Source organism: Aulonocara sp. 'chitande type north' Nkhata Bay, linkage group LG13 (assembly GCF_057382095.1).
Source record: "Aulonocara sp. 'chitande type north' Nkhata Bay isolate Kocher_YH1m ecotype deep benthic linkage group LG13, A_spYH_male_GT1.1, whole genome shotgun sequence".
Lineage (NCBI taxonomy): Eukaryota > Metazoa > Chordata > Actinopteri > Cichliformes > Cichlidae > Aulonocara > Aulonocara sp. 'chitande type north' Nkhata Bay.
In genome coordinates, this window is record NC_141356.1 from 9738535 (window position 1) to 9766420 (window position 27886).

General features: G+C 40.4%; 1 protein-coding gene across 1 annotated transcript; it reads right to left on the reverse strand.

Annotated features, from left to right (window-relative positions):
- Positions 1–684: 684 nt before the first annotated feature.
- LOC147315663 (uncharacterized) lies at positions 685–24706 on the reverse strand. The gene is made up of 17 exons (XM_086258629.1): positions 24504–24706; positions 23522–23654; positions 23332–23421; positions 22271–22335; positions 22014–22077; positions 14280–14353; positions 14077–14140; positions 12089–12162; positions 11886–11949; positions 9121–9194; positions 8902–9018; positions 8656–8781; positions 8383–8584; positions 7978–8121; positions 2489–2587; positions 2326–2388; positions 685–1825 (listed from the first exon to the last, which is right to left on the reverse strand). The coding sequence occupies exons 1-17, from the start codon at positions 24602–24604 to the stop codon at positions 1688–1690; spliced, it is 1692 nt and encodes a 563-aa protein (XP_086114755.1). The 5' UTR covers positions 24605–24706; the 3' UTR covers positions 685–1687.
- Between the last annotated feature and the right edge of the window lie 3180 nt (positions 24707–27886).

Genomic DNA, 27886 nt, shown 5'->3' on the forward strand with positions numbered 1-27886 from the left:
TAAAGAGCCAAATATTTCACAGGAGATGCAACATATTGGGCTTTATCGGGCTGAGACAAACGTGCCTCTATATCCGAAGTTATCACATCGTGAAAAAAGGAACTGTAATATTACTCGCGTCCATTTTGTGTGGTTAAAAATCTTTTAAGTAGCATTACTAACACTTCTCAGCAAACACCAACAGCTGCAAGTTACTGTAAGTCATTCATGCAGGCTACGAGAGTCTTCCCAAGGTCTAGGGGGGAAGATCAGTGAGGGAGGTTTAAAATATCCCATGTTCACTGCTGAGAGGATAAGGATCTGGATCTGCGTGGTTTCTTTCAGGAGCTTTCCCCCCTTTTACTGCTGCTGTCACAATGAGGTAGTGCTGTAGCTGATAAGACAGAAATCAGTCCTTCACCTATGGCCTCTCCACAGGCGGCAAGCAAATTTTAAGGCTCTTTGCACTGTGGAGATTGTTGAGGTAACATACTGAGCTGCAGGAGCTGATTTGTGCTGATTAGCGGGCCCATGTGACTGTGGGCACCGGGTCCAGGTGATTGTGTGGGATCCTGCGTTTGGCACTTGTTACTGCGGTTTTCCACTGAGATGTTAATCATCCAGCATGCGCCAGGGGCATGATTAAATGTCACGCAGCGCCCTCAGCTTTGGCCCTCTCACTGTGAATAAACCTCTCTTACCCACAGGCAGACAGGGCCTGGAGCCTGCAGCCGCAATTTGAACTGCCCGACCTATGCAGTGCCACAGCTCCCCCTACAGGCCAAAGAACAAAAGACAACAACAACAACAAAAATTCTTTTTATTTGACTTAGAAAACGTTACTCAAAAGAGGAAACGGTGCAATCACCAGGTGACGCACAGACATAAATGCATATAGAAAGTATACAAAGGACAAAAAGATTTTTTTAAAAATGCAAATGACATAAATTAAGACAGAAGAAAGACAGAAAAAAGAAAGGATTGTCAGAAAAACTGAGGATTTTTCTCCAAGCTTCACATCCCAGTGCACCTCAGACTGCAATGGAGGAGTTTGCCGACCCCCACTCAGAGGTCAGAGCCTGAACTTCAACAAGTAACAGACATCGATGAGCAGTTAGTCTCATCATGAAGCTCTGTTTCTACCTGTTCATGATTTTAAAATAGAATCAGCAGAAATGTTTTTGCTTTGTGTTGTCGGCTTTTTGTTCATACCTAAAAACTATGAGGCTGTACACGTGTCCTCATTAGGGCACAAATTTGTGTTGGTGTGTTTATGGTGTAATGCGAAAGTAATGCAACTAGCAGTGCAGCAAATTACTTTCTCTGGCAAGTAATTAAGTAACGTACTACATTACTTTTAAGAAAAGTCAGTATGGACCGGTGGTAATATAAAATATTATATTATGCTTATTCTTTATCCTGCAACTGTAAATTCAATATGTGATCAATAAAATATCTAGTCATGTGTCAAATGGCATGGTTTGCACACTTCCTGGAAGGATGGGCAGAACTGGTCATTTAAATTTTAAAATGAAAACTACAGGTTTCTGTAGCTTCAATGTTTGGTGGTATGTTCTAAAAACGATCATTTATGATTTGTAAGTTGCATGTAAATATTTGACATCATTCTGAAAGTCATTCAAGAGCACCAATGGATCTTTTCCCCCCCACATGTGCAGATGAAATTCTTCTGTTGTATTCCCGCTATTTAGACAGTGGCCCTTCCACGACGCGCTATTTCTTCAGCGTTTATCCGTTTAGCGCACTCTTCCAGGTCTGTTATGACCTTAGACGCTTCAGGTCGGTCTTCGGGATTCATACTCAGCATTGATCTGATGGTGATGTGCTGTAGCATAAAAAGAGTAATAAAATATTAGAAACAATCTTTCATTTGCACCATTTCTAGAGCTCAACTTCAACAACATTTTCCACTAAGTGTATATCTTTTAAATCCAGAGTCTTATTTCCCTAAATATGATGATCATCCCTTTCTGATTTTGTTCTCATTGCCATCATGTTCATGTTTGAACCTGAACGTCCTGATGCTCCACAGACTTTCCTTGCTTCCGTGACAACTTTAAAAATAAAAAAAAAAAAAAAAAAAAAAAAAAAGGCCTTTTCTAATGATTAATTAGCCTTTCAGACACTGGAATACTGGAGAGGTGTTTGCTGGAAATTGTCTTCTGTTAACTGATGTAAATAATCCATCTAAAATCAAACACATACATTTCTAAGTGACCCTAAAAAATTGAGAGGTTTTGGATCACAGCCTTTACTCTGCCAGCACACATGTCGTGAGAAATGCATACTGAAATTTGCTAATACACTGAGAAAACGTTGATGTACCTCCCAGTCAAAGGTGGATGCAAATTCTTGGGGAAGCTCCTGTTTTCTGATGTCTTCCCATGTCTGAAATTCAGAAATATAGTTCAGGAAATTTCTAATGAATAGTTAAAGACAAAACATTTGACCTCCTACAGATTATGAGCTACCATGCACAGCAACCTACCTTGTACTTTTCATAACAACTGGAGATTTTCCAAAGAAGCTCAAAGTAGATCAGCCCCAAAGCAAATATGTCAACCTTTCTGCCGTAGTTCTTGCCCTTCTGTGTTAAAGCAGTTAAACAGCATTAATAACAAGAAGCACTGAGCGCACAAACCTCCACCAAGGCAGCTCACTCTCTGGTCAGTGTTTACATTTAAGGGAATAGTACTGTATTTTGCATATAGAAATTCTGTAAGCATGGTTAATAAGTATTAATCGGTACTGATTTGTAAATAATTGGGCATGAATAACCTGAGCTTACAGAGCTCTAGACTAACCTTTTTCCCACGGTTGCACTGTGTGCCTAACGTTTGTTCTTCTTAGGTCCACCAACACAAAAGTTAGGCACACCCAAATTTTTCAACCGCATCAATTAACACTGCAGTTTTTAACATGTGCACTTTTTTGGGGGGGGGGGGGTTGCTGTCCATACAGGCAATATTAATTTGTAACAATCTTGTCAACACAAAGTTCTTTTTTTGGAGCGCAATTCTACAAGAAAGATAAGTTACTGAAAAAGTGCTTGTGCTTAAAGCGCTTTGGCAGTATTGTAGGTAATGTTAAACTTAATCATCATCTCGGCCTCCTCTGACGACCTGTTTCGCTGCTGCCTGCAGTTTAAAGGCAGTGGGAAGAGGGGACACTTGCATTTATCGCGGCATAGAATGTGTTTTCAGTCATTTTTCATCTTGTCATTACCCAACAGCTACATCCACTTCTGTAGGGCTTAGGCTACTCACTAGGGCTGGGTATTGTCACTGATTTCTATAATTGATTTGATTAAATTCAATCTTGACTCACAGTCAGAAATATTATAAATCTGATCATTTATCAGTACTGACACTTGTGAGACTTCATCAGGGATGTAAGCATCACAGCAGATGCCTTTGTGTCAAAGTAACTGAGGATAAAACACAGAAAACATGAAAGGGATTTTCCTGGCCTGACTTTTTATATCAGATAACCACCTTAAAAATATTCTGCAAGCTAAGAGTTTTTCAATATATTTATTTTTTTTTAGAAATTATACCAAAGTATTAAACAGCAAAATTAAGGATTTCTGGTCAGAGGTCATTTTGGGGGAAAAGAGAAAAACAGCGCCCGACAGCGCTGTAAACAACGGTAAATAAGCAAATGAATAATACAGAAAACAGATTTGAGATGGGAAACTGTTCTTGAAATACATTTTGGTCGAAGAGGGACAAAACTTGTTGCTCAGAATCAGTGAGCTGACGACTTTCAACCCCAACGGGTTCGTGCCATCAGGTAAGAAAGCCGTCATCTCACTGATACGTTGGCTCCACGCTCCGTTTATGGCTTTGTGTGGAATCTGTTTACTTGCTCTCATTTACTATTTTATCTGTTTGGTGGTTGTTCAAATAGTTTTGTGAGCTCCTGGCTTTTCTGGCAAAAAAAAAAACAAAAAAACAATATTTAAAAATTGATTCAGGATTTAATGAATCAACATCGCGTTATTCAAGCTAAAATCCACTTTAATTGGAAACTCGACTATTGAAACCCAGCCCTACTACTCACCCGTCTATCCACCTAAACTTTCAAACGTACACACACGTAGGCCGAAAGGAATATCTGGACCAGGGGTCCGTTCTTCGTACCTCGCTTACTACATCCAAGATCAAATCATCGCGCTAACTTTGAGCTCGCTATCCCGGTTCTCCGAACACACCCGTTGTTGACGATTAGTACAGCTGGATGAAGTAATGTGAGATCACTGGGTGGCTTAACAGGGGCTACGCATCGATAGTAGAAACATTGATCGGCAACCCTTAAAATTGTACTGTTTGTTTATACGTTTTCCATTTAGGAAATGATACTGGTATATGTGGCTTCTAAATATCACATTATAGTTTACATCCAAATATGTCACATTTAACCTTTTGACCTCACTTTTGCATTTTACATCTGCATTTCTTTCACATTGACCCCACAACATATTATATCTTTAAAGAACACGTCAAGAAAAAGATTGAACTGCTTAGTTAGTTAGAAAATTGTATTATTACATAATAAGCCCAGGGCTCTAATTTCTCAATGATGCAACTAAAAAAAAAAAATCATCCAGTCATTCGATTAAAAAGAAGAAAAAAAAAGTCTCTGCTACTCTGAAAATCTCCATGTAATCAACAACAAACGCACATTATGCCCCTATCGTGGTCTAAACCAATCAGAGATAGTAAGGGAGAGGACCTCTGATTGGTCCTGGGGTCCGTTCTTCGTACCTCGCTAAGTAAGTTAGCTGGATTTGATTGTTGACGATTTTGCGTGATCTTGGATCGTTCGGTTCTCCGAAGCTCATCCGGGACTTGCTGTCATAGCAACAGATCCGTAAGCGGATAATATAAGAATATTCTACAGAATGGTAATATTTATCACTTATATTGCTTTTAGTCTCTTGAAAAGAGACCCTGAAATAATCTGTTTGTTTGTTTATAACAGCAACCAGGAAAAGGGCAGAGGAAAAAAAGACAGGTGGTGGTCCTGCACCCCCTCGTCAACAAGTTGGTTAAGTAAATAATACCCTCACGGGAAAATCGATATCTCTCTATGAGCACACTGTCGCGCTGAGCTAAAGGATCCTGTCTGTCCCGCAATATACGCTGGATTCTGAGGACTCTCCTTATCAATCTTGCACCTTCCGCAATGGGCTGCTCGCGTATACGGACAGGACATGGCTGCGGCAGACTTCCCAAATCCACCTTCGCTTTTATAGCCGTGGTCTCTCATCTTGATTACACGACGTAATTTACAATTACTACTCTGAAATATGAATTACATCTGAAATAATCAAATACATGAAATAGAATGATTAATAGCACATTTCCCTTTTTTAGGAAATGACCTGTATGTATCTGTATGGAATCAATAAAAGAATCAAATACTGCATTACCTTTAGTTACATTGATAATATTTATTTATGGCAAAACAGTGGTAAAATATCGCTGTTGCTTTCGTATAAATGAAGCGGACATACCCGACTGGCCGCGATCTAATCCTGTTTACATAAAGTAAACCTGCTCCCGAGCAGGTTTACGCTTACGGATCTGTTGCTATGACAGCAAGTCCCGGATGAGCTTCGGAGAACCGAACGATCCAAGATCACGCAAAATCGTCAACAATCAAATCCAGCTAACTTACTTAGCGAGGTACGAAGAACGGACCCCAGGACCAATCAGAGGTCCTCTCCCTTACTATCTCTGATTGGTTTAGACCACGATAGGGGCATAATGTGCGTTTGTTGTTGATTACACGGAGATTTTCAGAGTAGCAGAGACTTTTTTTTTTCTTCTTTTTAATCGAATGACTGGATGATTTTTTTTTAGTTGCATCATTGAGAAATTAGAGCCCCGGGCTTATTATGTAATAATACAATTTTCTAACTAACTAAGCAGTTCAATCTTTTTCTTGACGTGTTCTTTAAAGATATAATATGTTGTGGGGTCAATGTGAAAGAAATGCAGATGTAAAATGCAAAAGTGAGGTCAAAAGGTTAAATGTGACATATTTGGATGTAAACTATAATGTGATATTTAGAAGCCACATATACCAGTATCATTTCCTAAATGGAAAACGTATAAACAAACAGTACAATTTTAAGCAACGTTTTAAATATTTTTAAAGACATTTTATAAAAGTCTGACCTCATTTGACTTTGAAGGAATCGGAGATCAAGTAATGGGTTATTTAGAATCTCTTTATACACTGTATTGCCAAAAGTACTAAACCACTTATCCAAATCACTGAATTCAGATGTTCCAGTCACATCCTGACGCACACAGTGCACACAGGTTGCTGACTTTCTGCAGAGTCAATTTCTACAGAACTCCAAACTTCATGTGGCCTTTAGATTAGCTTAAAATCAATGCGGCTTCATGGAATAAGTTTTCATGGCTGAGCAGCTGCATCCAAGCCTTACATCACCAGGGACAATGTAAAGTGTCAGATGCAGTGGTGTAAAATACGCCTTCACTGGACTCTAGAGCAGTGAGACGTGTTCTCTGGTGTGACGAATCACACCTTGGTGGTTTCCAGGAGAATGGTACTTGTCTGGCTGCACTGTGCCAAGTGTAAAGTCTGGTGGAGGCGTGGGGTTGGTTTTCAGGAAGTTGTTCCAGTGAAAGGAACTCCTAATGCTTCAGCATAATGAGAAACTTCGGACAATTTTATGGTCCCAACTTTGTGGAAAATGTTTGGGGATAAACCCTTCCTGTTCCAACACCAGTGAACAAAGTAAGGCCCATTAAGACATGGATGAGCATGTTTTGTGTGGAAGAACTTGACTGGCTGGCACAGAGTCCCGACCTCAACCCCCATACAAAGATGAGAGCGGTAAATGCGAGCCAGTTTTCAATAAACACACTCCTATAGACACACTGCTTGTCCAGGTGCAAAGAACGGCTTCATATCAAATCTTATAGATTAAGAATTGAATATTGCTCAAGTTCATATGCGAGTCAAGGCAGAGGAGCAAATACTTTTGGCAAATATATTGCATGATTCCCTATATGTTGTCCATAAAAACATAGTTTCAAGAAATAGCTCTATGGAAATATCAATTGAACATCCGATCACTCTATTGAACTTTGAGAGGTCAGAGGTCAAGAATGATTTATTTTTAATCTTTTTACAATACTTTATGTTGACGATACACACCACACTTATAAGAATCATAGTTATAAGGCTTTTTGTAAATTTTTAAATACATCGCAATAAATCATAAACTTGAACTTGGTGGATGTATGCCACATTTGAATGGGTTGTTAAGATGACTCCACTCTACACGTCTACAAAGTTTTATCAGAATATATTCAAACGTTTTAAAGCTGTTGTGTTTACAGACAGAACAACATGTATGCAAACGCTACCAAAAACAGAACCTCCTTGGTGGAGGAAACAATACACTGAATTCTTCTTCACCATGACTTATTACAACACAGCCTGTACTCATGAAGTCACCATCATTTCACTAATCCAGTCATCAAAGGCTTCAGTGACAGATACCACTTAAGAGTAGAATAAATTTGAACAACAATGATACAGATATATTCAAACTGATGATTATTATGATACTACGAAATATAGAAGTTATCCCTTTGAGACAGAAATTCAATTTTAGGATTAATTAAGACAGATTATTTGCTCTGTATGATGTCAGTGAGCAGGGTTATTCCTGATACGGTCATCTCATGCACACAGATCTGCTTAAAGGCAGATCTGTGTGCAGCTAGTTGGGCACACAGACCTTTAAGCAGATCTGTGTGCCCAACTAGCTGTTGATTTTGTTTGCAAGGAGCAGCCAATCAGAAGTGAAGGCTGAACTGAACTAAGCTGCAGGAAGAGAGGATACTTTTTCAAAATGCAGAGCTACTCTAGTAGAACCCAAAAATAAAATGGAGCAGCTGGAAATTAGCATAATAATGTCGACGGACTCACCTGTTCAGGAGCCATGTATGATGGTGTTCCCTTCTCCTCAGTTCTCTTGATCGGGGACTTGTCATCGTCGTCGTTCTCAGCAGTGACCAGTCCAAAGTCTCCGATTTTCACTTTTGTGTCCTGCCCAAACAGGATGTTGGCAGGCTAGCCGGATGAAACAAAGCAAACATGTGACCAATTGTTACATCCTGTGAGGCTGTGGGAGTGTTGGTGTGGTGTTGCAATAAACAGTAACGAGTGAGAATCTCTGGGTTTCTGTGGATTTCGGTAAAAGAGTAAACCGAATAATTTTAGAAACGTAAAGTCACATACGAACATTACACCTTGTTGTCAGGTTTTAACCCACACACACACACAGCTGTGCGCTACCTGTGGTTAGCCCGTTATCTGCTTCGTCTGGCTCACCTTCAGGTCTCTGTGGATGAGCTTCTTGGAGTGAATGTATTCGATACCACCGACCATCTGCTGAGCAATGGTCAGACTTTCTTCTCTTCTCTTGGAGTTTGATTTCTTCGTATACCAGTCTTCTATCCAGTCTAGAAGTGTTCTGGTGTCACACAGTTCCATCTGAATGTAGAGGTACTTCTTGGGTGAACCAGTGGAAGACCTAAAACAGGATGAATGATCAAACAGTGAAATGATACAAAAGAAGCGAAGAATTACTTTCACAAGTCTTACTGTGTACTGCAGCTTTCGTCAGTGCTGTCTGACTGGTATCCTGAATACCCCGTCCAACACGAGAAGTATCTAATGATATTAGGGTGCTCGAGGTCTGACAACGCCATGGCTTCTCGTAGAGCTTTTCTAATTCAAAGAGGGGGGAAAAAAAACTGAATCATACAACTTTACTATAACTAACTGTAACAATATAAACCAATAAAGCACGCAGTGAAATCATGCAATATTACAGAACACTTCACTTACTCGTTCCAGCGGATGATCTTTATTGCGTAATACTTTTCCACCAGTTTATCTTTTACCTTGACTACTCGACCAAAAGCTCCTTTACCCAGCTTCTCTACGTAGTCAAACTGTGAATTACTGTTGACAGAAATCTTTTATTAAATATCAATTTCTTAAAGCAGTTGAACAGAAGGTGATAATTTTGATAATATTGCATTCTCATATTTTTATTTTCCACACCTGAAGATTTCTGAATCAGCTGACATATCACTGGGGGAGCTTCCTGAACTCTTTTCTTCAGGACACAACATATCCTTGACAAAACAATACAATATAATGCATAGTGTAAAAAAAGAGAAAGAAAGAAAAGACACCAAAGCATGTAGCATGAATTAAATCAATGAACTTTCATTGTTCACATCATTGAACTACTAAGCTGCAGTTCACAGTATCTTTTTTAAAATACTGTGAACTGCAGCTTAGTAGCATGTCTGAATAGATATTCACAGATTTTGGGCTTCATATGAGCTTTTTGTTGCTCTGCAAATTTGAGTAAATACAGAAGATTTTGCTAGAAAATATAAAGCAACAGTAAATTAAAGTAATTCAATATTTACTGCATATAAATAGCAATGTTGGGTTACTTAACGTAATCCCTGATTCTCTGATAATGGAGTGAGATGTTTCACTATGGGAATCACCTTGGTGTGACTAACTATGGAAGCTCCAGTGACACCCTGTCTGTCCATGACAGATCTGTCGAGCCGTGCCCCTCCTGACTCATTCTCAGTAGATTTCTTTTGGTCCGCAAGTAAAGGATGAAAGTGCTGGTGAAACACTGTTATCAAAGAACCAGGGATTACGTTAAGTAACCAAGCGCTCTTTTTCTACCTTTGCTCGGTGTTTCACTATGGGAGATATAGCCCATTCCCAAACTGCACCAGCCCCCTGAAGCTACGCTCCAGGACTACACCAGGTATAGCAAAGGATCTCAGGTCAGACCTTAGGCACTAGATTCCAGCACTGCCTGAGCCAGGGTTAACTATGCAAAAATCCAGTAGGGCTGCCACGATTAGTCGACTTGTCACATTTACGTCTACTATCAAAATCGTCAACCACTAATTTAATAGTCGACGTGTCTGAAGCTTTGTAAGATCCTGAAAAACGCAGGAATAACTAGTAGGATTTAAAAGTGTAATAACGTACTGAAACATAAGATGGCAGCACTGCATGTACAAGGATGCCAGCTGCCACCAAACATGAAAGAAGAAAAAGAAGCAGCAGTCTCCGGTATCATAGCTGTGCCCAAATTCAGGGGCCGCATCCTTCGGAGGCCGCATTTGTAGGCCGATTACGTTACAGCAACACAACGAAGACTGTCCAAATTTGAAGACTCCTCCAAATGCGGCCTTCATTTCCCCAGATTTGAAGGATGGGTCGGGTGTATCCTTCATGGCCCAACCTATCCCAGAATTCATAGCGTGGCCCAGCCAATCCCAACAATGGTGTCAGCTACTTAGTTTAAATATTAATCTTTCTGGGTCACAAAATAAACTTAAGATATTTACAAGCAAAAATGTAAGTCGTAAATCGGTTTGGCTGAAATTAAAGTTATAGTTTTCTCACAGCTAAATAAACATCAAACAGAAAACTGATTAAACAGAAGTGTGAGATGATCGAGAATTTACTCCAGTTTCCTGTTATATTTTAGGTAGCAAGGAGCAGACGGCTGAGTTTATTAAACTCCACTGAGACAATCTGCAAATGTCATTAAAAGTTTAATAAACTATCATCTTGTCTTTATTTTTAGTTAGCACATACCTTAAACACGTAAAGCTGTAAGCTAATGATTGTTATATAAGAGCAGACGCTGCTGGTGCAATAAGCTGTACGTTTTACGTCCAATGTACGCATGATCTGATTAGTCGACTAATCCCCCCCCAAAAAACTGTTGACTAGCCAACTATCAACATAGTCGTTTGTAGCAGCCCTAAAATCCAGCCCACAAAAATACAAATGTGTGGCACATATATCCTGGACTGATACACCTCTGAACAAAGCTGAGGATGTGATAATACCAATGGTAGAATGAGTTTGGAGTCCCAGGAGGCCTATGAGCCCTTAGAGCTGTAAGCCAGAGCTATGGCCTCTACAATCCAATGAGCTAGCCTGTGGCGTTACAGGAGCCCGCCCTTGTCAGGGGAGGCCCAGGAAACAAACAGCTGATCTGATATTCTGAACCCAGCACTTCTGTCCACATGTCCCAAAGACTCTCATGGGGTCCGCCTGTAAAGCATGTTTACTGGCGGACTGAGCATGTTTAGCAACCATACAAGACTCGCTGTAACGCAATTGCCTGACACAAACATGAGCCATCTCGCCAAACAAAACCAGGAACTGCTGGAACAACTTGCCTGACACGACACAGCTGTTTAATAGAGTGTAACTATAAGTGGACTTCTTCCAAAGGATTTACCATAATCCAAACTGGGACTGGAAAAACTGTTCTGCGATATACTCCTATAGAGGACAATGGAGAACTGTTAAGCACCTAATCAAGTTAGCCTGGACACGCTAAGGAAACTCAAAGTAGTTTTTCACGGTAAGAAAGCGACAATGAGTTAGGAGGCGCTGGTCGGCGAGTTAGAATAAGGGGGCGGAGTCCTGAGCTCGGCTTGACAGGTCTGTCGTGGACAGATGGGTTGTCATTGGAGCTTCCATAGTTGGGTACGCCAAGGCAATTCCCATAGTAAAACACTGAAGTTAGAAAAAGAACTTGTTTTTGTTCTAATAATCACGTTCGATTTAAAATAGGACAGTGTGCATGAAACATCAAATGTGTTGTCAAATTTTACTGCCAGTTTCTTCAGGTTTCACTCAATTTTTGATCTTGTTTTTAGGAGGATTTCAGACTGGACCTTGGAGTCACTCAGACACACTGGCCGCTTTTAAAGTTTTTACTCAAAATAGCACTGTTAGTGTGAAAGGTAATACAAGACCTGAACCTTGGAGTTTTTTGACGATTTACAGGTCTGTGCCACAGGTTCTGATGAAGCGCCACAGGAATCCCTGGGAGAAAACAAAGCGGTAAATTAGTAAACACTCCATCCTTTCTCTTTTGCTTATCCTCCTCAGGGTTGCGGGTTGCAATTGAACAGAAGGTGATAATTTTGATAATATTGCATTCTCATATTTTTATTTTCCATACCTGAAGATTACTGAATCAACTGACATGTCACTGGGGGAGCTTCCTGAACCCTTTTCTTCAGGACACAACATATCCTTGACAAAACAATACAGAGTGCATAGTGTAAAAAAAGAAAGGGAAAAAAAAAGACACCAAAGCATGTAGCATGAATTACCTAAAAATTGCTTAAATCATTGAACTACTAAGCTGCAGTTCACAGTATCTTTTTTAAAATACTAGCTCCAGTGACACCCTGTCTGTCCATGACAGATCTGTCGAGCCGTGCCCCTCCTGACTCATTCTCAGTAGATTTCTTTTGGTCCGCAAGTAAAGGATGAAAGTGCTGGTGAAACACTGTTATCAAAGAACCAGGGATTACGTTAAGTAACCAAGCGCTCTTTTTCTACCTTTGCTCGGTGTTTCACTATGGGAGATATAGCCCATTCCCAAACTGCACCAGCCCCCTGAAGCTACGCTCCAGGACTACACCAGGTATAGCAAAGGATCTCAGGTCAGACCTTAGGCACTAGATTCCAGCACTGCCTGAGCCAGGGTTAACTATGCAAAAATCCAGTAGGGCTGCCACGATTAGTCGACTTGTCACATTTACGTCTACTATCAAAATCGTCAACCACTAATTTAATAGTCGACGTGTCTGAAGCTTTGTAAGATCCTGCAAAATGCAGGAATAACTAGTAGGATTTAAAAGTGTAATAACGTACTGAAACATAAGATGGCAGCACTGCATGTACAAGGATGCCAGCTGCCACCAAACATGAAAGAAGAAAAAGAAGCAGCAGTCTCCGGTATCATAGCTGTGCCCAAATTCAGGGGCCGCATCCTTCGGAGGCCGCATTTGTAGGCCGATTACGTTACAGCAACACAACGAAGACTGTCCAAATTTGAAGACTCCTCCAAATGCGGCCTTCATTTCCCCAGATTTGAAGGATGGGTCGGGTGTATCCTTCATGGCCCAACCTATCCCAGAATTCATAGCGTGGCCCAGCCAATTCCAACAATGGCGTCAGCTACTTAGTTTAAATATTAATCTTTCTGGGTCACAAAATAAACTTAAGATATTTACAAGCAAGAATGTAAGTCGTTCAGATCATTTAAAAATGTTGGTGTTTGGCTTTTTTCAGTGTTTTATTAGTTTCTGAGTAAATCGGTTTGGCTGAGATTAAAGTTATAGTTTTCTCACAGCTAAATAAACATCAAACAGAAGAGTGAGATGATCGAGAATTTACTCCAGTGTCCTGTTATATTTTAGGTAGTCAGGAGCAGACGGCTGAGTTTATTAAACTCCACTGAAACAATCTGCAAATTTCATTAAAAGTTTAATAAACTATCATCTTGTCTTTATTTTTAGTTAGCACATACCTTAAACACATAAAGCTGTAAGCTAATGATTGTTATATAAGAGCAGACGCACGCTGGTGCAAATGGCCTGCATTTGTATAGCGCTTTATTCAGTCCCTAAGGACCCCAAAGCACTTTACACTACATTCAGTCATTCACACACACATTCACACACTGGCAATGGCAAGCTACGTTGTAGCCACAGCTGCCCGAGGCGCACTGACAGAGGCGAGGCTGCCGGACACTGGCGCCACCGGGCCCTCTGACCACCACCAGTAGGCAAACATGGGGTTAGTATCTTGCCCAAGGATATTTGGCATGCAGCCAGGAGGCAGCGTGGGATCACCGATCTTCTGATTAGTGGCTGACCTGCTCTGCCAAGGCAATTCCCATAGTAAAACACTGAAGTTAGAAAAAGAACTTGTTTTTGTTCTAATAATCACGTTCGATTTAAAATAGGACAGTGTGCATGAAAAATCAAATGTGTTGTCAAATTTTACTGCCAGTTTCTTCAGGTTTCACTCAATTTTTGATCTTGTTTTTAGGAGGATTTCAGACTGGACCTTGGAGTCACTCAGACACACTGGCCGCTTTTAAAGTTTTTACTCAAAATAGCACTGTTAGTGTGAAAGGTAATACAAGACCTGAACCTTGGAGTTTTTTGACGATTTACAGGTCTGTGCCACAGGTTCTGATGAAGCGCCACAGGAATCCCTGGGAGAAAACAAAGAGGTAAATTAGTAAACACTCCATCCTTTTTCTTTTGCTTATCCTCCTCAGGGTTGCGGGTTGCAATTGAACAGAAGGTGATAATATTGATTATACGGCATTCTCATATTTTTATTTTCCATACCTGAAGATTACTGAATCAACTGACATGTCACTGGGGGAGCTTCCTGAACCCTTTTCTTCAGGACACAACATATCCTTGACAAAACAATACAGAGTGCATAGTGTAAAAAAAGAAAGGAAAAAAAAAAAAAGACACCAAAGCATGTAGCATGAATTACCTAAAAATTGCTTAAATCATTGAACTACTAAGCTGCAGTTCACAGTATCTTTTTTAAAATACTGTGAACTGCAGCTGATAGAGTTGTATTGTTGATTGTCATTTATGCTTAGAAACATTTACTCATTTATGCTTAGAAATATTTAACCATAGATGCTTAGAAGTGTATAATTAATTGTGTAGTGATAAGTTGTGTGATCTTTAACAGGCTACAGAGGCTTGGTGTGCATTCCTGGAATGCACACCTGCATCTTGGGGGCATGGGAAAAGTTTGCATCTTGCCTTATAGTTTTATGGTAGGATTAACGTAGTTACATTTGTTCTAGTCTAAGTGCTTTTCTGTTTAGATGAACTGCTGGACTTCCTCACCGGGGGGGTCTAGTCTACCCTCTTCCTGACCAAGGATGTTATATGACCCTTCGATCAGCAGTAACACACACACACACACACACACACACACACACACACACACACACACACACACACACACACACAAGGTACTCTTTGTGTTTGTAGACGTCATATGTTAATGAACTTATGCATATTCATGTAACCTCAATAAAAGGACAGTGATACGGGAGAACGGACGAGAGCTACTGGGGTCAAGCGAAGGGACGGCGCTCTGTCCAGTCTCTCCCGTGCACGAGTAACATGAAGAACTTGCCTACTTCGTGTCTTGCTTTGCGGTGTAATTATATTGCCTTCAACGTTCCAGCGAATAGGTTTATGCTACAAACCTAACATTAATTGGTCCTTCGATGCCGGCTCCCTGGGATCGCATTCACCGAGGGGGGGGGGGGGGGGGGAGAGGCACGCTGAAAGACTGACGTCAGCCAGGAAGTTCCTGTGGATTCGCTGTCTGTCCTTCTCCTCGATGAATGGCGATCGGCGGGATTCAGGCTGATATTACACGCTAAGTAACGCCAAGTAAGTTTAAAGAGGCCGACTCTATAACCGTGTCGTTGTGCAGTCTCCGCCATTTTGTGAGGCGTTGAGAAGTTCGCTGCTTTGTGGAGCGATAACTGGGTTAGTGTCCCGAAAAAGAAGTTTTGGTTAAATCGCCCAAGGGTCCCAAGCGTCCGGTGTGTGTCCGGTTTTGAAATCGCCCTGGGTGTGTGTCCCGAGCGTCCCTTCATTGGGTTTTGTCGCGCGAGTGGGTGAGCGTCCCACAGCTGGGTCAGGGTCCCGAGCGGTCCGGTGTGAGTCCGGAGTAGGCCTATTTTGTGTTATTGTCATTTTCGTCGTCGTCTCGTTGTTGTTGTTGTGTGTGCGGAGCAGACCGCGTGGTGTGTGACGTCAGCAGCTGTTGTTGTTATCATGGGTTTCCTAAGCAACCAGGAGTGTGTGGAAAAGGCCAGCCCACATCAGCAGCTGTGCTCTGGTGGGTGGCTTTCCCCCCACCCCTTCCTGACACAAAATGTTAACAGCCTGTGTGCCAAACCACTGAGGTGGATAGTTGTTAAAAGTAATCTACATTAAGCTTGTGGTTGCTTAAATTCAGTACAATGACATGTGAGGTGAAGTGATATAGGTAAATATTTAAACTAATGAAGTGCATAGAGGCACTTGACCTGTGTGAAAGACTGTCGTCTTATTATGAGCCATTGTTGAGATATAGAGCATGTCTGTGAAAACAACCAGTATTCTGAACCCTGTATGAAACATCTAAAAGTCCATGATGGAGAAGCTGTATTGAATATGAAAGAAACAGAGTTATGAAAACTATGATAACTGGAGTGTGCAGCGTTTCCATGAGCAGTTTTCCTGCACCTTGACTAGTGTGTGTGTAGCATCAGCATCATGTTTTTGTTTATTTGTTTTGTTGGATTAAAAATAATTAAATAAACTGGTGATCATGCCTATGGATCAGCATGGCACATATCTCCAGCCATATGATTTATTTATGCAGATGAAAAAGTGAGTGTGAATGTGTCTGACATCACAGTGTTTTTGTGCACTGTGCAAAAGTAATTGCCTTTGATTGTGAGTGAGAGCAGTGATTTTGCAGACCACCAGCTATTGTGAAAAAAAAAAAAAAAAAAAAAAAAAAAAAAAGAGTGAAAAAGAGACAAATTACATTGTAGACGAAAAAAATAATAATAATAATCATAGGAAAAAGGTTTTGTGTTGATCAGCCGAAAAACAACTACAATGTCATTTTCTGCTTTTAAGAAAGGATTGTTCACACAAACACAGACAGAGAGAGATGTGTGATGATTAAGCAGTGATGATAATAATGAAAGTCTCTCAGTCTGTCGTTTACAGGTGGGGAACGGACCTGGATCAATCCTACACGGGTAGCAGTCGTAAGAAAATTATAGGTTGAAATCATTAGAAAAATTAGAAACACTCAGCCAGAATTTTTGGCTGAATTGTTTTGCAGCTTCCCGTCCTCATCCTGAACAAGCAAGCTCCAAGGAAACGAATCTCTCCCTGAAGACACCGAGTGCAGTTTCAGAAGCACGAGCATGAACATTTAACAGTGGACAGGAGTCCAAGAGACAATCTGAGCAGAGAGGCCCAGCAGCGCTGTGGGCAAACGGCATCAGAAAGAGAAGAACCACCATCTAGATTGGATGGATGGAGATGCGTTTCCAGCCAGCTGCAACCTCACTGTGTGTGAAGGACTTTTGAGAAGACTGTCTGAGTTTGACATTTGCCATGTTTGGAGTGAGATGGCAATGAAAGAGACAGTGGGACAAAGAGAGACAAAGCTGGAAAAAAAGCTGACTGCCATTGGACTGAAAAGTGGGAGAGAAGGAGAGGAGCAGAAGAGGGCTGAGGCTGCTGTTTTAGTGTGGGCAATCAAATTAGGTTAAGGAATTCGGGGAGACAAGCGACTGCCTGGAAGTGGAGGATTGACACAGTGTCCAGACCACCACAAAAGGGGGAAGAGGACGAGCACTAAGGTATGCAAGTGTGCTGTTAGAAAATGGAAAGGTGACACCACACATGCAGCTAATATCCACCAGAGATAACACAAGACCATACACAAAGTGTTACACATTAAAAGAGGGTATTTGTAGAAGGGGTTAACAACACACAGTGTGGTTGCCGATGGTAACCTGTTTCAGAAGATACATAAAAACAGAACATATATTAACCCTACTAACAATTCCAAACACAAAATAGCTTATGAAGATTAGACAACATTTTAAGTGTGTGAGTCTGTTTATTATCTTGTCCAAGTCACCTCGTGTGATGTAAAGACCAGTGAAACTCATAGCACATTGCATGCTCTGCTGGATATACAGCTCCACACACATGCAATGAAAATTAGCTTGTTATCTTTCATCAGTGTAAAATAGTGTCAATTTAGCAGACACTTGTTATCAAATACTGAATTTATTCTAAAAAAAAAAAAAAAAAAAATTGACTCTCCAAGTTGCAGGACAACAATTTAACTTTTGTGGGAAAAAAAAAAATCCTGGTTTGATAAATCAGTGACCAGGCAATAAATTTAGTGTTAAAATGGTAAATTGGGAGAAGCTTCCTGCTTGATTAATGCAGCACAAGTAATTTACTGTATGAGGGAAATTGTCTTTTGTGATACTATTTTGAACATGCTTTCCTGTCGTCCTGTCAACTTAGTGGGTTAATAGCTGATATGCAAATTAGTTGATCGGTTCTTAGATTAATGAAAGGTGACTGAATTTTAGCACGAGTGAATGAGATGTGTTGGAGTTTGTTGTGTTAAATGGAGACCCTAAAACACTGAGTTTCCTGCTTTGATGTGCGAGTGAATTCTGTATCTAGATACACAACTCTGAATATGTCAGAACAAACTTTTTTTATGAAGTGCATCACAGCATGTCACATGTTTTATGATGAAGGGAAAAGGAAAATTGAATAAAATAGATCTGTGGCCTAAATGAGTGAAGAGCACAGACCTGGTGATTAAACTCATAAGTTAATAAGACATTAGACTGTTGTGTGTTGTGCAGTTGATGGTTGGTTTGGAGTGAATCTAGCTGATGATTTTTCTTCTGTTGTGAAGTCGAGCCTGCCGATTAGTATGATGGTATGAGGAACCATGCTAATGGTATGATTTACCTGAGATGAGGAGTTTGTGTCATGACTTAACAAGGCCTTTTTATTTTGATACTTTCACAGTGCACTGAAAGTTTGGTTTAATAATTTGTTATTTTTCATTTTTATCTTTTGAACAGACACTGATTTTGTTTGTCTATTTCTTTTCTTTAAGCAGATCCGCACGTCGGGAATTAAAAATGCTACACGTCGTCGAGAAAATTGTGTCAAGTGAGTTTTCTCCACATTAAATTGGGTTCTGGGGAAGGCCACTTATTATAAGTGTCCCAGCCTAAAACTGGATTCAGCGATGTAATCCTATCTAAAAGTTCTTTTTCTTTTTTTGAAATGATGTCATTTTGCTGCGAGTGGAAACTAAAATGCGACGACAGGTTCCACTATCAGCAAACAAAGAAACAAAGAAAGAATGAATGAATGTATGAATGGAAATAAAATAAAAACAAACTGACTGACCGACTGGTAAAAGCTGACGAGACTTGATCACGACTCAAAGTTAATCTCCACCTAGACAGGACAAAAGGGTGGATGAATCTATGTGTTTTTTGTTACAGGAGCAGTAAGATGACAGCAACATTCGAGAGTGCATGATGATTTAACCTGTGAAATGCCACTTTTTGTGTCTGTGCATTTACCAAGGGTGATATTCCCTACCTTTTGTTGCACAGAAGTTACTGTGAGAAAAGTGTGTACACACTGCGCAGCGCTAACATTTGCATTTTCTTTTTTACAGCATTACAGTTAATTATGTGTTTGATTATGTGGTTTATAAGAGGATTAGTTAATGTTTTTCTACTATAGGATTTTTGGGTTTACATGTGACTAACATTCTTTCCACAGCTAGGGTTGACTTTATGGTGTTTTTATGGCACCTCTGGAACCTGTTGACCTGTGTCTGACCTCTGTCTGACCACAGTCAATGTGTATTGCTTATGTTTGTTTCTTTGAGAATGCTGTGGAAGATTCAGCTGAAACGGACAAGTGACATGAGTAAAACAAATAAGAGTTTACGTGTTTATGGAATAGTTTATTGTGGGCTCTTTGCTGGCCACTTTGAGCCCATAATAATAATAATAATAATAATAATAATAATAATAATAATATGTAAAGTGGAGTGACTTTGCTTAAGAGAAGTCACCGATTACATTAATGTTAACTGAGCACATGGGATGATCCATGTTTTAGGCGAATTATGGTAACAATAGTGATTTAATGATTTGAGAAAACTTGCACATGACACTTGTCTTGCCCGTGCTGAATGCTCGTTACTCTTTTGATATAATTGTTTATACGTGTGAAGTTTGATTTTATTTCCAGATCTTGTGTATGCGGGCTCCTGGTGGAGCCAGTTTTTAAGACAGGGATCCAGGTTTGGTGAGTTGACGCATGAGCGTGTCCATGCGTCAAGAGGTGGGGTCCAGAATTAATATTAAACAATGTTTACTATTATTGTTGCAGTGATTTGTGTGATTAGCTGTTTATTTACAAGTATTAAATCTATGCAAGTGGTGCATCCATGTTCAGATGAGGCTATGATGGCCTATAGTGAAGTTCACTGAACTAAAGAATGTGGTTTGATGATTGTTGACATGCTCTCCAAATAGAAGTTTTTTTGAAATACAGGTGCAGCAGTGAGGAGAAACATTCCAGGCATAGCGGACAGCCCAGGCAGTGGTTGAGGTCAAAGATCAAGCTGGTTGGGGCCCATCATGAAATCAGACCTTGGAGCCACAGCAAGGACCATGAAACTGCCTGCAAAATAGAGGAGAGGATCGTCCACAAGATGGGAGATAGACTTCAGGAGGATCAGAGATCATCTTCAGCACAGCAGACATGACACAGAGAGCTGTGCTACTAAGCTTCCAGGAAATCAAGAGGAGACTTCCCACAGCAAGATTTTAAATACAATGAAAGATTCAATATTGACGCTGAGGAAGACGACTAAGGTGTACGACGTGCTCTGCCTTAAACCTTCAGCAGCGTTGGAACATAAACACTCAGGGGATGAGGAGCGTGCCAAGCTCCATCGACAGCGCAGAAGGAGTTCGAGGATGACATCATGATTCTGTGAAAGCACAGGAACCAGAAACTATGGTGGTGATGACAGCAGTTTACTATGAAAATCACCTAATGTGCCACTGTACTGTGCATACGATGACACTCTGAAGGCTGCTGGGATTATAATAGCAGTAAGACAACTGAACCCTGCACCCTTTCCACAGAGGTGTTTCTCTGCAGAGCGTGGACAATTAAGGAGTCATAAATATCCCCCTCACAGGACGAAGGCTTGAATGGGGTAATGAGAGGCCATAAAACTAGAGTGCTGAGAGGTCTGCAGCTTTGGAAATAGCTGAGACCCATGTTGACAAACAACAAAACCAACTGGTATGTTTGAATGTCTATCCTACATACATTTGGACTCTGGTCCTGTGGACAATGAAACAACTGGAAGAGACATTTATGTCGCCCTGCAGAACTCAAACCACTCTGCAGAGAGACATGTGATGTGCACACCCGGAGGAAGCATTACCAAGCTGAGATGTTTTTGAAAATGTTACTTTTTTATTTTCACTATTAAATTAACAATTTCTTTGGTTGCTCGTAAGATGCAGTTTGCCATGAGATGAGCTCAATGAATGGGATAACCGCTAATGCATTTGTTAAACTGTGTACTTTTTCAGTAGTTTAGGGTGATTTGACATATGCTGAGTATAAGAATGTTTGCCTTAAAGCTGTCAGACATGAGGTATTCATAACTGGGAACTTTTCTAGCATAAATGAAAAGGGGGGAATGATAGAGTTGTATTGTTGATTGTCATTTATGCTTAGAAACATTTACTCATTTATGCTTAGAAATATTTAACCATAGATGCTTAGAAGTGTATAATTAATTGTGTAGTGATAAGTTGTGTGATCTTTAACAGGCTACAGAGGCTTGGTGTGCATTCCTGGAATGCACACCTGCATCTTGGGGGCATGGGAAAAGTTTGCATCTTGCCTTATAGTTTTATGGTAGGATTAACGTAGTTACATTTGTTCTAGTCTAAGTGCTTTTCTGTTTAGATGAACTGCTGGACTTCCTCACCGGGGGGGTCTAGTCTACCCTCTTCCTGACCAAGGATGTTATATGACCCTTCGATCAGCAGTAACACACACACACACACACACACACACACACACACACACACACACACACACACACACACACACACACACACAAGGTACTCTTTGTGTTTGTAGACGTCATATGTTAATGAACTTATGCATATTCATGTAACCTCAATAAAAGGACAGTGATACGGGAGAACGGACGAGAGCTACTGGGGTCAAGCGAAGGGACGGCGCTCTGTCCAGTCTCTCCCGTGCACGAGTAACATGAAGAACTTGCCTACTTCGTGTCTTGCTTTGCGGTGTAATTATATTGCCTTCAACGTTCCAGCGAATAGGTTTATGCTACAAACCTAACAGCAGCTTTTAAAGTTTTTACTCAAAATAGCACTGTTAGTGTGAAAAGTAATACAAGACCTGAACCTTGGAGTTTTTTGACGAATTACAGGTCTGTGCCACAGGTTCTGATGAAGCGCCACAGGAATCCCTGGGAGAAAACAAAGAGGTAAATTAGGAAACACTCCATCCTTTTTCTCTCTTTTGCTTATCCTCATCAGGGTTGAGGGAGGCAGGAGCCTAACCCAGCTGTCATAAGGCGAGAGACAGTGTACATCCTGGACAGGTACCAGTCTAGTCTACCATTTTCACAAATCTACCACTGCTTTCAGTTTGTGACTTACGGTTCAGTCTGTGGCGTGGGCAGCGTGGCTGAGGCGCCATCTTGAAACACTTCGAAGGGCGACACCTGAAACACAAGCAGAAAGTCTTTAACTTCTGTACCATATCGTCCTCCTTAAAATCTTTGTATGTTATGTTAATTACATTTGCAGGCAACAACTCAATGCATTTATTTATGGTCGGTCTTATAATTTAAGTGATCTACTGAGATTTTCCTACACAACCATCTATGGTTTACAGAGAACGGCCAGGAACCGAGAAGATATCCAGTGAGTGGTAGTTCTCTGAAAAGGTCTAGCTGATGCCAGGGGAGAACATCAATAATGCTTTGTGTTGAAGGGAAAGCACCATTAACTCAAATAAGCATAAAGGTAGAAGAGCATCTCTGAAACAGCAGCAAAAGACCACACTGGTAGCCACGCCCCTTAAAGATTAAACCAATTTAAAACTGGTTTCTTGAACATGACAATGGGCCTGATTTACAAACAGTGTGCACAAACAAATATGTGTGCAAATTTGGAGTAGGAAAGTTTTATGCAAAAAAAGAAATAACAATAATAAAGACTTTATTTTTATTTGTCGTTATTACTTTTGGTCATTTACAGTTTTCCAAAACACCAGACTACAAAATGCTCAGAATTACAAAAAAAAAAAAAAAAGCTTGTAAAAAAAATAAAAAAAAATAAAAAAAAATAAAAAAAAATAAAAAGGCTAAATATTACTAATTTCATTGTTTTCTTGGTGCTACTGTTACATGTACTAGCATTAAACTTTGTGAACTGACTCTATGCCTACGGATCTTCTCTATCTAAATAGTACTTCCTCTGGGTCACACATGCATTGTAAACTGGAAGGTAATTTTGTGTGCAAATTCAGACTCAAATGGCCTTCGTAGTCACTGGATCTTAACAAGTCAGACAGTATTTCCTGGTACTTCATTTTGACCCCTTAACATTTACAGTAATAATAAGATCCACTGTTTGCTCCAAGTTACATGCTCCACCATGCATACAAGTTAGTGTTTGATTTAAACCAGCACAGGTTATAATGTATTGCTACTCACCCAGTTAGTTTTGCGTTCAGATATACCATCAAACAGAGTTTTTCTGCATTTCAGGTGAGAACGTTGCGCATTTGAATCTTTTTTCTTCATCTGAAAGAAAAACAGATTTTTCAGAAATGACATCATTGTTAAGAATAGAGCAACAAATTTGTGAAACGTGTTCCATATACAGGCACATGCACCATCTTACCTCCACGATTAGATTTTCCTTCTCATTCAAACTTTTCAGGGCATTCCGAGCTGCCTTCTGCTTTGCTTTTTCAGCGTTCTGCCCCTCACCATCAGGAAACCTTTGCCCATTGATCACAGCCCTCATGATGACTCTGACAAAGAATTTTAAAAGCTCTAATTAACATTGCTGATGTACTCCAACTCAAAAGTTTGATCACAGCTTCTCATTTAACAGTTTTTCTTTATTTTCATGACTATTTACATTGCAGATTCTCACCGAAGGCATCAAAACTATGAATGAACACATATGGAATTATGTAGTAAACAAAAAAAAAGTGTGAAACAACTCAAAAAACGGTTTATATTTTAGATTCTTCAAAATAGCCACCCTTTGCTTTGATTACTTTATGAGCTTCATAAGGTAGTCACCTGAAATAGCGATAAGTGATAACTGAATGTTTCTAGAGCTATGCGAGGACATGGCAACATAACCGCGGGGAAACTTCTGGGGATGATGATGTTGCAGGAGCGAGCACAACATGACAAATCTGTCAGAGAAGGGCGAAATTTTGATCATGCCGATCGCAGAAATGTGAAGCCACGGAGGCTTTTTCATCGTTTTGATGGTCAGTGTAGTGGCTATATTAAGTTCTTAAAGTTCTCTCTTTACATGGTTTGGTTATGAAAAGAAAGAACTGAATCCCAAGTTAAATAATGTAATAAGCGAGGTCACTGCCACAGTCAACTACGTCAAAACACGACTTGTCAAAGCCCAGATTTTTCGGGACTGTGCGAAGAATGGGCTCCGACAACACAGCCGTTGTGTATCACAGCGAGTCCCGCGTATTCCAAGTTAAACCAAATAGCTATTATTAAACTAATATAAGACTACAAGGACTTAGTAGTTGGTTTAGCACTTGCATGGCCCAATGCACAATATGGCAGCATACCCTCTTTAATATATTGCAGCTGCCGAACACATTTATCCGGTTTTAGCTCACCTTTTCTCACCAGGTCTCTCTAAAACGTTCTCATATTCCAGCTTCAAATCGTTCCTCCGTGCAAACTTTTTCAATCGTGTTGTGTACTTATTCTTGCCCATCTTAAATCGCGAAACCCTGGTCGGACAAATACTTGCTATAGTACAGCAGAGCTCACACACAGATCTAAATTTCCCACCACCGCCGGCTAGTGAGGGCACGTTCCTTACGTGACACACTTCGAGACTTGATTCGTCGGAGAGTCACGTGATCAATTATGTCAGAAGACAAACGTACCTGCCCACTGGTTAATTACATAATCACGTGGGGGCAGGGATCTCACAGCATAAGCATTTATATATTGTGTGTTTTTTTATTATTAAAAAACATCAACAAGTCACAAGCAAAATGAAAACACACCATGGCACATGTTTAAACAAGTAAGGTATATTCATAAAAATTATTTATTATTAAAAAAGACATAACATAATTTTTCATCCCCCCAAAAAAGATACATGTTTAAAGCACAATATCAGCCCAATGTCAAACAGAACTGTCACATGATATCAAACAAAAAATGTCAATTCTGTTGTGTAGAGTGGGCAATCATAATGAAGCAGTTCATTATGAATATTAGATTCTAGCTGCTCTTCATGTTTTTGGCCACCAGACAGTGGCGTGTCCAGCGGGGTGGCCTGGGGGGGGGGGCACAGGCCACCCCCCCAACCAGACTGGCCACCCCAGGTGCCACCCCAAAGGCAAAACAATAAAATTCAATCAAATATCAAATGTCCGATTATGTTTTCACGGTGAAGCTGAGATATCCGAGTGTAAGTGAATGCAGCATCGGCTTCTGCGCTATGTGCATCACGTTAGCAAAGGTAGGAGAGCCAAGCACGAAAGACGGCACTGCAGGAAACAATTTTTCGGTGAAAGAAAATGAGGACAGAATAAATGTCCCGGTAAGTAATATTAAGTTTGTTGAGTTTAGTAAACTTCGGTGAAATTAGAATACCAAGGAAAAAATAACACTTAAAGAATTATTGCAGCCATCGAATATTTCAGACAGTATGCTACTGAGGGCAGCTAACATAAGAGTTATGAGTTATAAGATATAATCTAAGTCGTAACATTGCTGTATGGTAGTGATGGTGAGATGAAGCCTCATGATGAACTGAAGCTTCCCATCCAACTGGTCGACTCATGGTTCGAAGCATTGTGATGATTCATTTGCTCTACTGCGCCATCAAGTGGACAATTCAAGTGAAACGGGCTCAATGATTATAATGATGTGATGTGTAAACCGCTAAACTGAATAAATAAATTGTTTTTCATGGTTATTTATCCCGAATATTGTCTCAGTATGTCTGATACAAAAGAGAAAGTGGAAACTATCAGTACACAGGTTTTGGGATGATTGTGTAACTGCGTAATCATGCTTATGTACATCTCAATAATGACACAAACTAGTGTGTGGCACTTCAAGTTGAATGAATAAAGGAATTACTATTGTTCATGACACCAATAACTGAACTCTAAATATTAGTTATATTTAATATTATACTAATTTTATATTATATTAATTTAATTAATGTTTGTGTATAATAAATTGGCAGCTTAACACAGGAATGTACATGGAAACAAAAAGGGAGGGAGTTGTGATGTGAATGTGCTTGTGACTTTATAACAGTGCTCATGACACTAGGGAAAAGTTTTCATTTGTTTTTATTCAAAAATAGCAGCTTTTCCACAGTGCTGGGCTTAAGACGGTTCCTCTTTTTTGAGAGGATTTCTCCTGCTTTTGAAAATATCCTCTCACAGGGCACAGATGAAGCAGGGGTTGCAAGAAAAACCACAGCAAGTTTATACAAGTTTGGATAAAGAAATTTGTGTCCAGTACTCCAGTAGCTATGTAACACATACGTAATCCAATTCCACAACACGATGTGATGGGGGAATCAGCTGTGTTTTGCTGCCCATTTTATTTCGAATCTGGCGCGAACCGGTGAACCAGTTCCCGAATCAGTCACGTGGTACGGACTGCCCGCGAGGCCTCGAACGTCACTGCATACGTAATCAACGCAAGCCTCGATACGCGCTTCAGAAAAACGCCCCCGCGATTACCCGACGCGCGATTCGAAGCTTCGACACACAGGACACATCACTACTGTATGGAGCTGCAGATTTGGTTGCAGGTTAACATAGCTGGACTGGCCATCGGGCATACCGGGCATATGCCCGGTGACTTATTTTTTTTTGTAATGGCATGAACAATGAGAGGTGGTGGATTGGCCAGATGCAGGTTGATGTGTAAAAATAACTCAGTTGTTTGGTGGTGGCTATGGCGGTGGCTTCCCTCATCCACCAGCAGGTGGATGAGGGAAGGGGAGGCAGGAGGAGAGACCCGAGGCAGCCGCCAGTCCGAGTGTCAGGTGAACTGAACTTCAGGTAAGAAGTTATGACCTGCAGTCTATCTGGGTCAGATATAAACTAAGTTTAGGTGGAGTTTATTTTCGTTGTGCTGACTTTTTACCGTCAGTTACAATAACTCGTACTGCGTTCTAGCCAGCTTGACGGAGTTTTTATACAGCTGGGTGGGTGCTATGATGTTACTGATAGTGAACTTTATTTTATTCATAAGGTTAGTAGAGTTGCCAACGGCTCCTTAAAAAAATGGGATGGTCCCTCATTCAGAGAAAATATTACACGTTTCGTATTGAGCTGAGAAGAGACGCAGTTTGTCCCGGACTTTCGCTATAATGAAAAAAAGACACAAAGGAGTTATTCTGTCGTTATGCTGCACAGCTGCCTCTTCTTCTCTCATTCTCTCCCCCTGCCTCTCCTGTTGCTACTTCAATCATTAAATTGATCAATGATCAGCTGATCGGCTTTTCTCTCTTGTTTATTTATCGCCCACTTTGCGCCAGAAAGAGGAAACCAGCAGATGTCGCTCTAAACAACAGCAGCACGTTTAAGCTTGATCAGCTGTTGTTAGAATTTAATATTAATTTCTAGTATCAGCTGATGTTTGCTGGAGCCACAGCTGTAAAGCTGCTGGTCATGATATCGGTTTGGTTATGTGATGAGAGGGAAACATGAAGATGAAACCAGGAGATGTCCTTACTGAATCATCAGAGCTGAACAGGTGATGGAGAAACAGGTTTACCTTTTAGGTGACATGGATGAGTTGAAGGGAAGTTATGAACTGTTTCTGAGAGACAAATAACACCAGGATCCTTTTCTAAGCAGCTGACAGCTGGTAACTCTAAATCTTACAACCAACGTTTTTATCTGACGTAAAATGTATAGAAATCATACATATGCCAACAAGACTGTACATCACTGTCACAACAGCATTTGTTTTCATTCAAAGGCTTTATGGCTTTAATAGGGCTTTGGAGTTG

Coding starts and splice junctions, on each gene's coding strand:
- LOC147315663 (XM_086258629.1), bottom strand. CDS start 24,604: ATGGGCAAGAATAAGTACACAACACGATTGAAAAAGTTTGCACGGAGG. Junction 14,141..14,279: donor GTTGATTCAGTAATCTTCAG/GTATGGAAAATA, acceptor GTTTTCTCCCAG/GGATTCCTGTGGCGCTTCAT. Junction 2,389..2,488: donor GTTGTTATGAAAAGTACAAG/GTAGGTTGCTGT, acceptor TCTGAATTTCAG/ACATGGGAAGACATCAGAAA.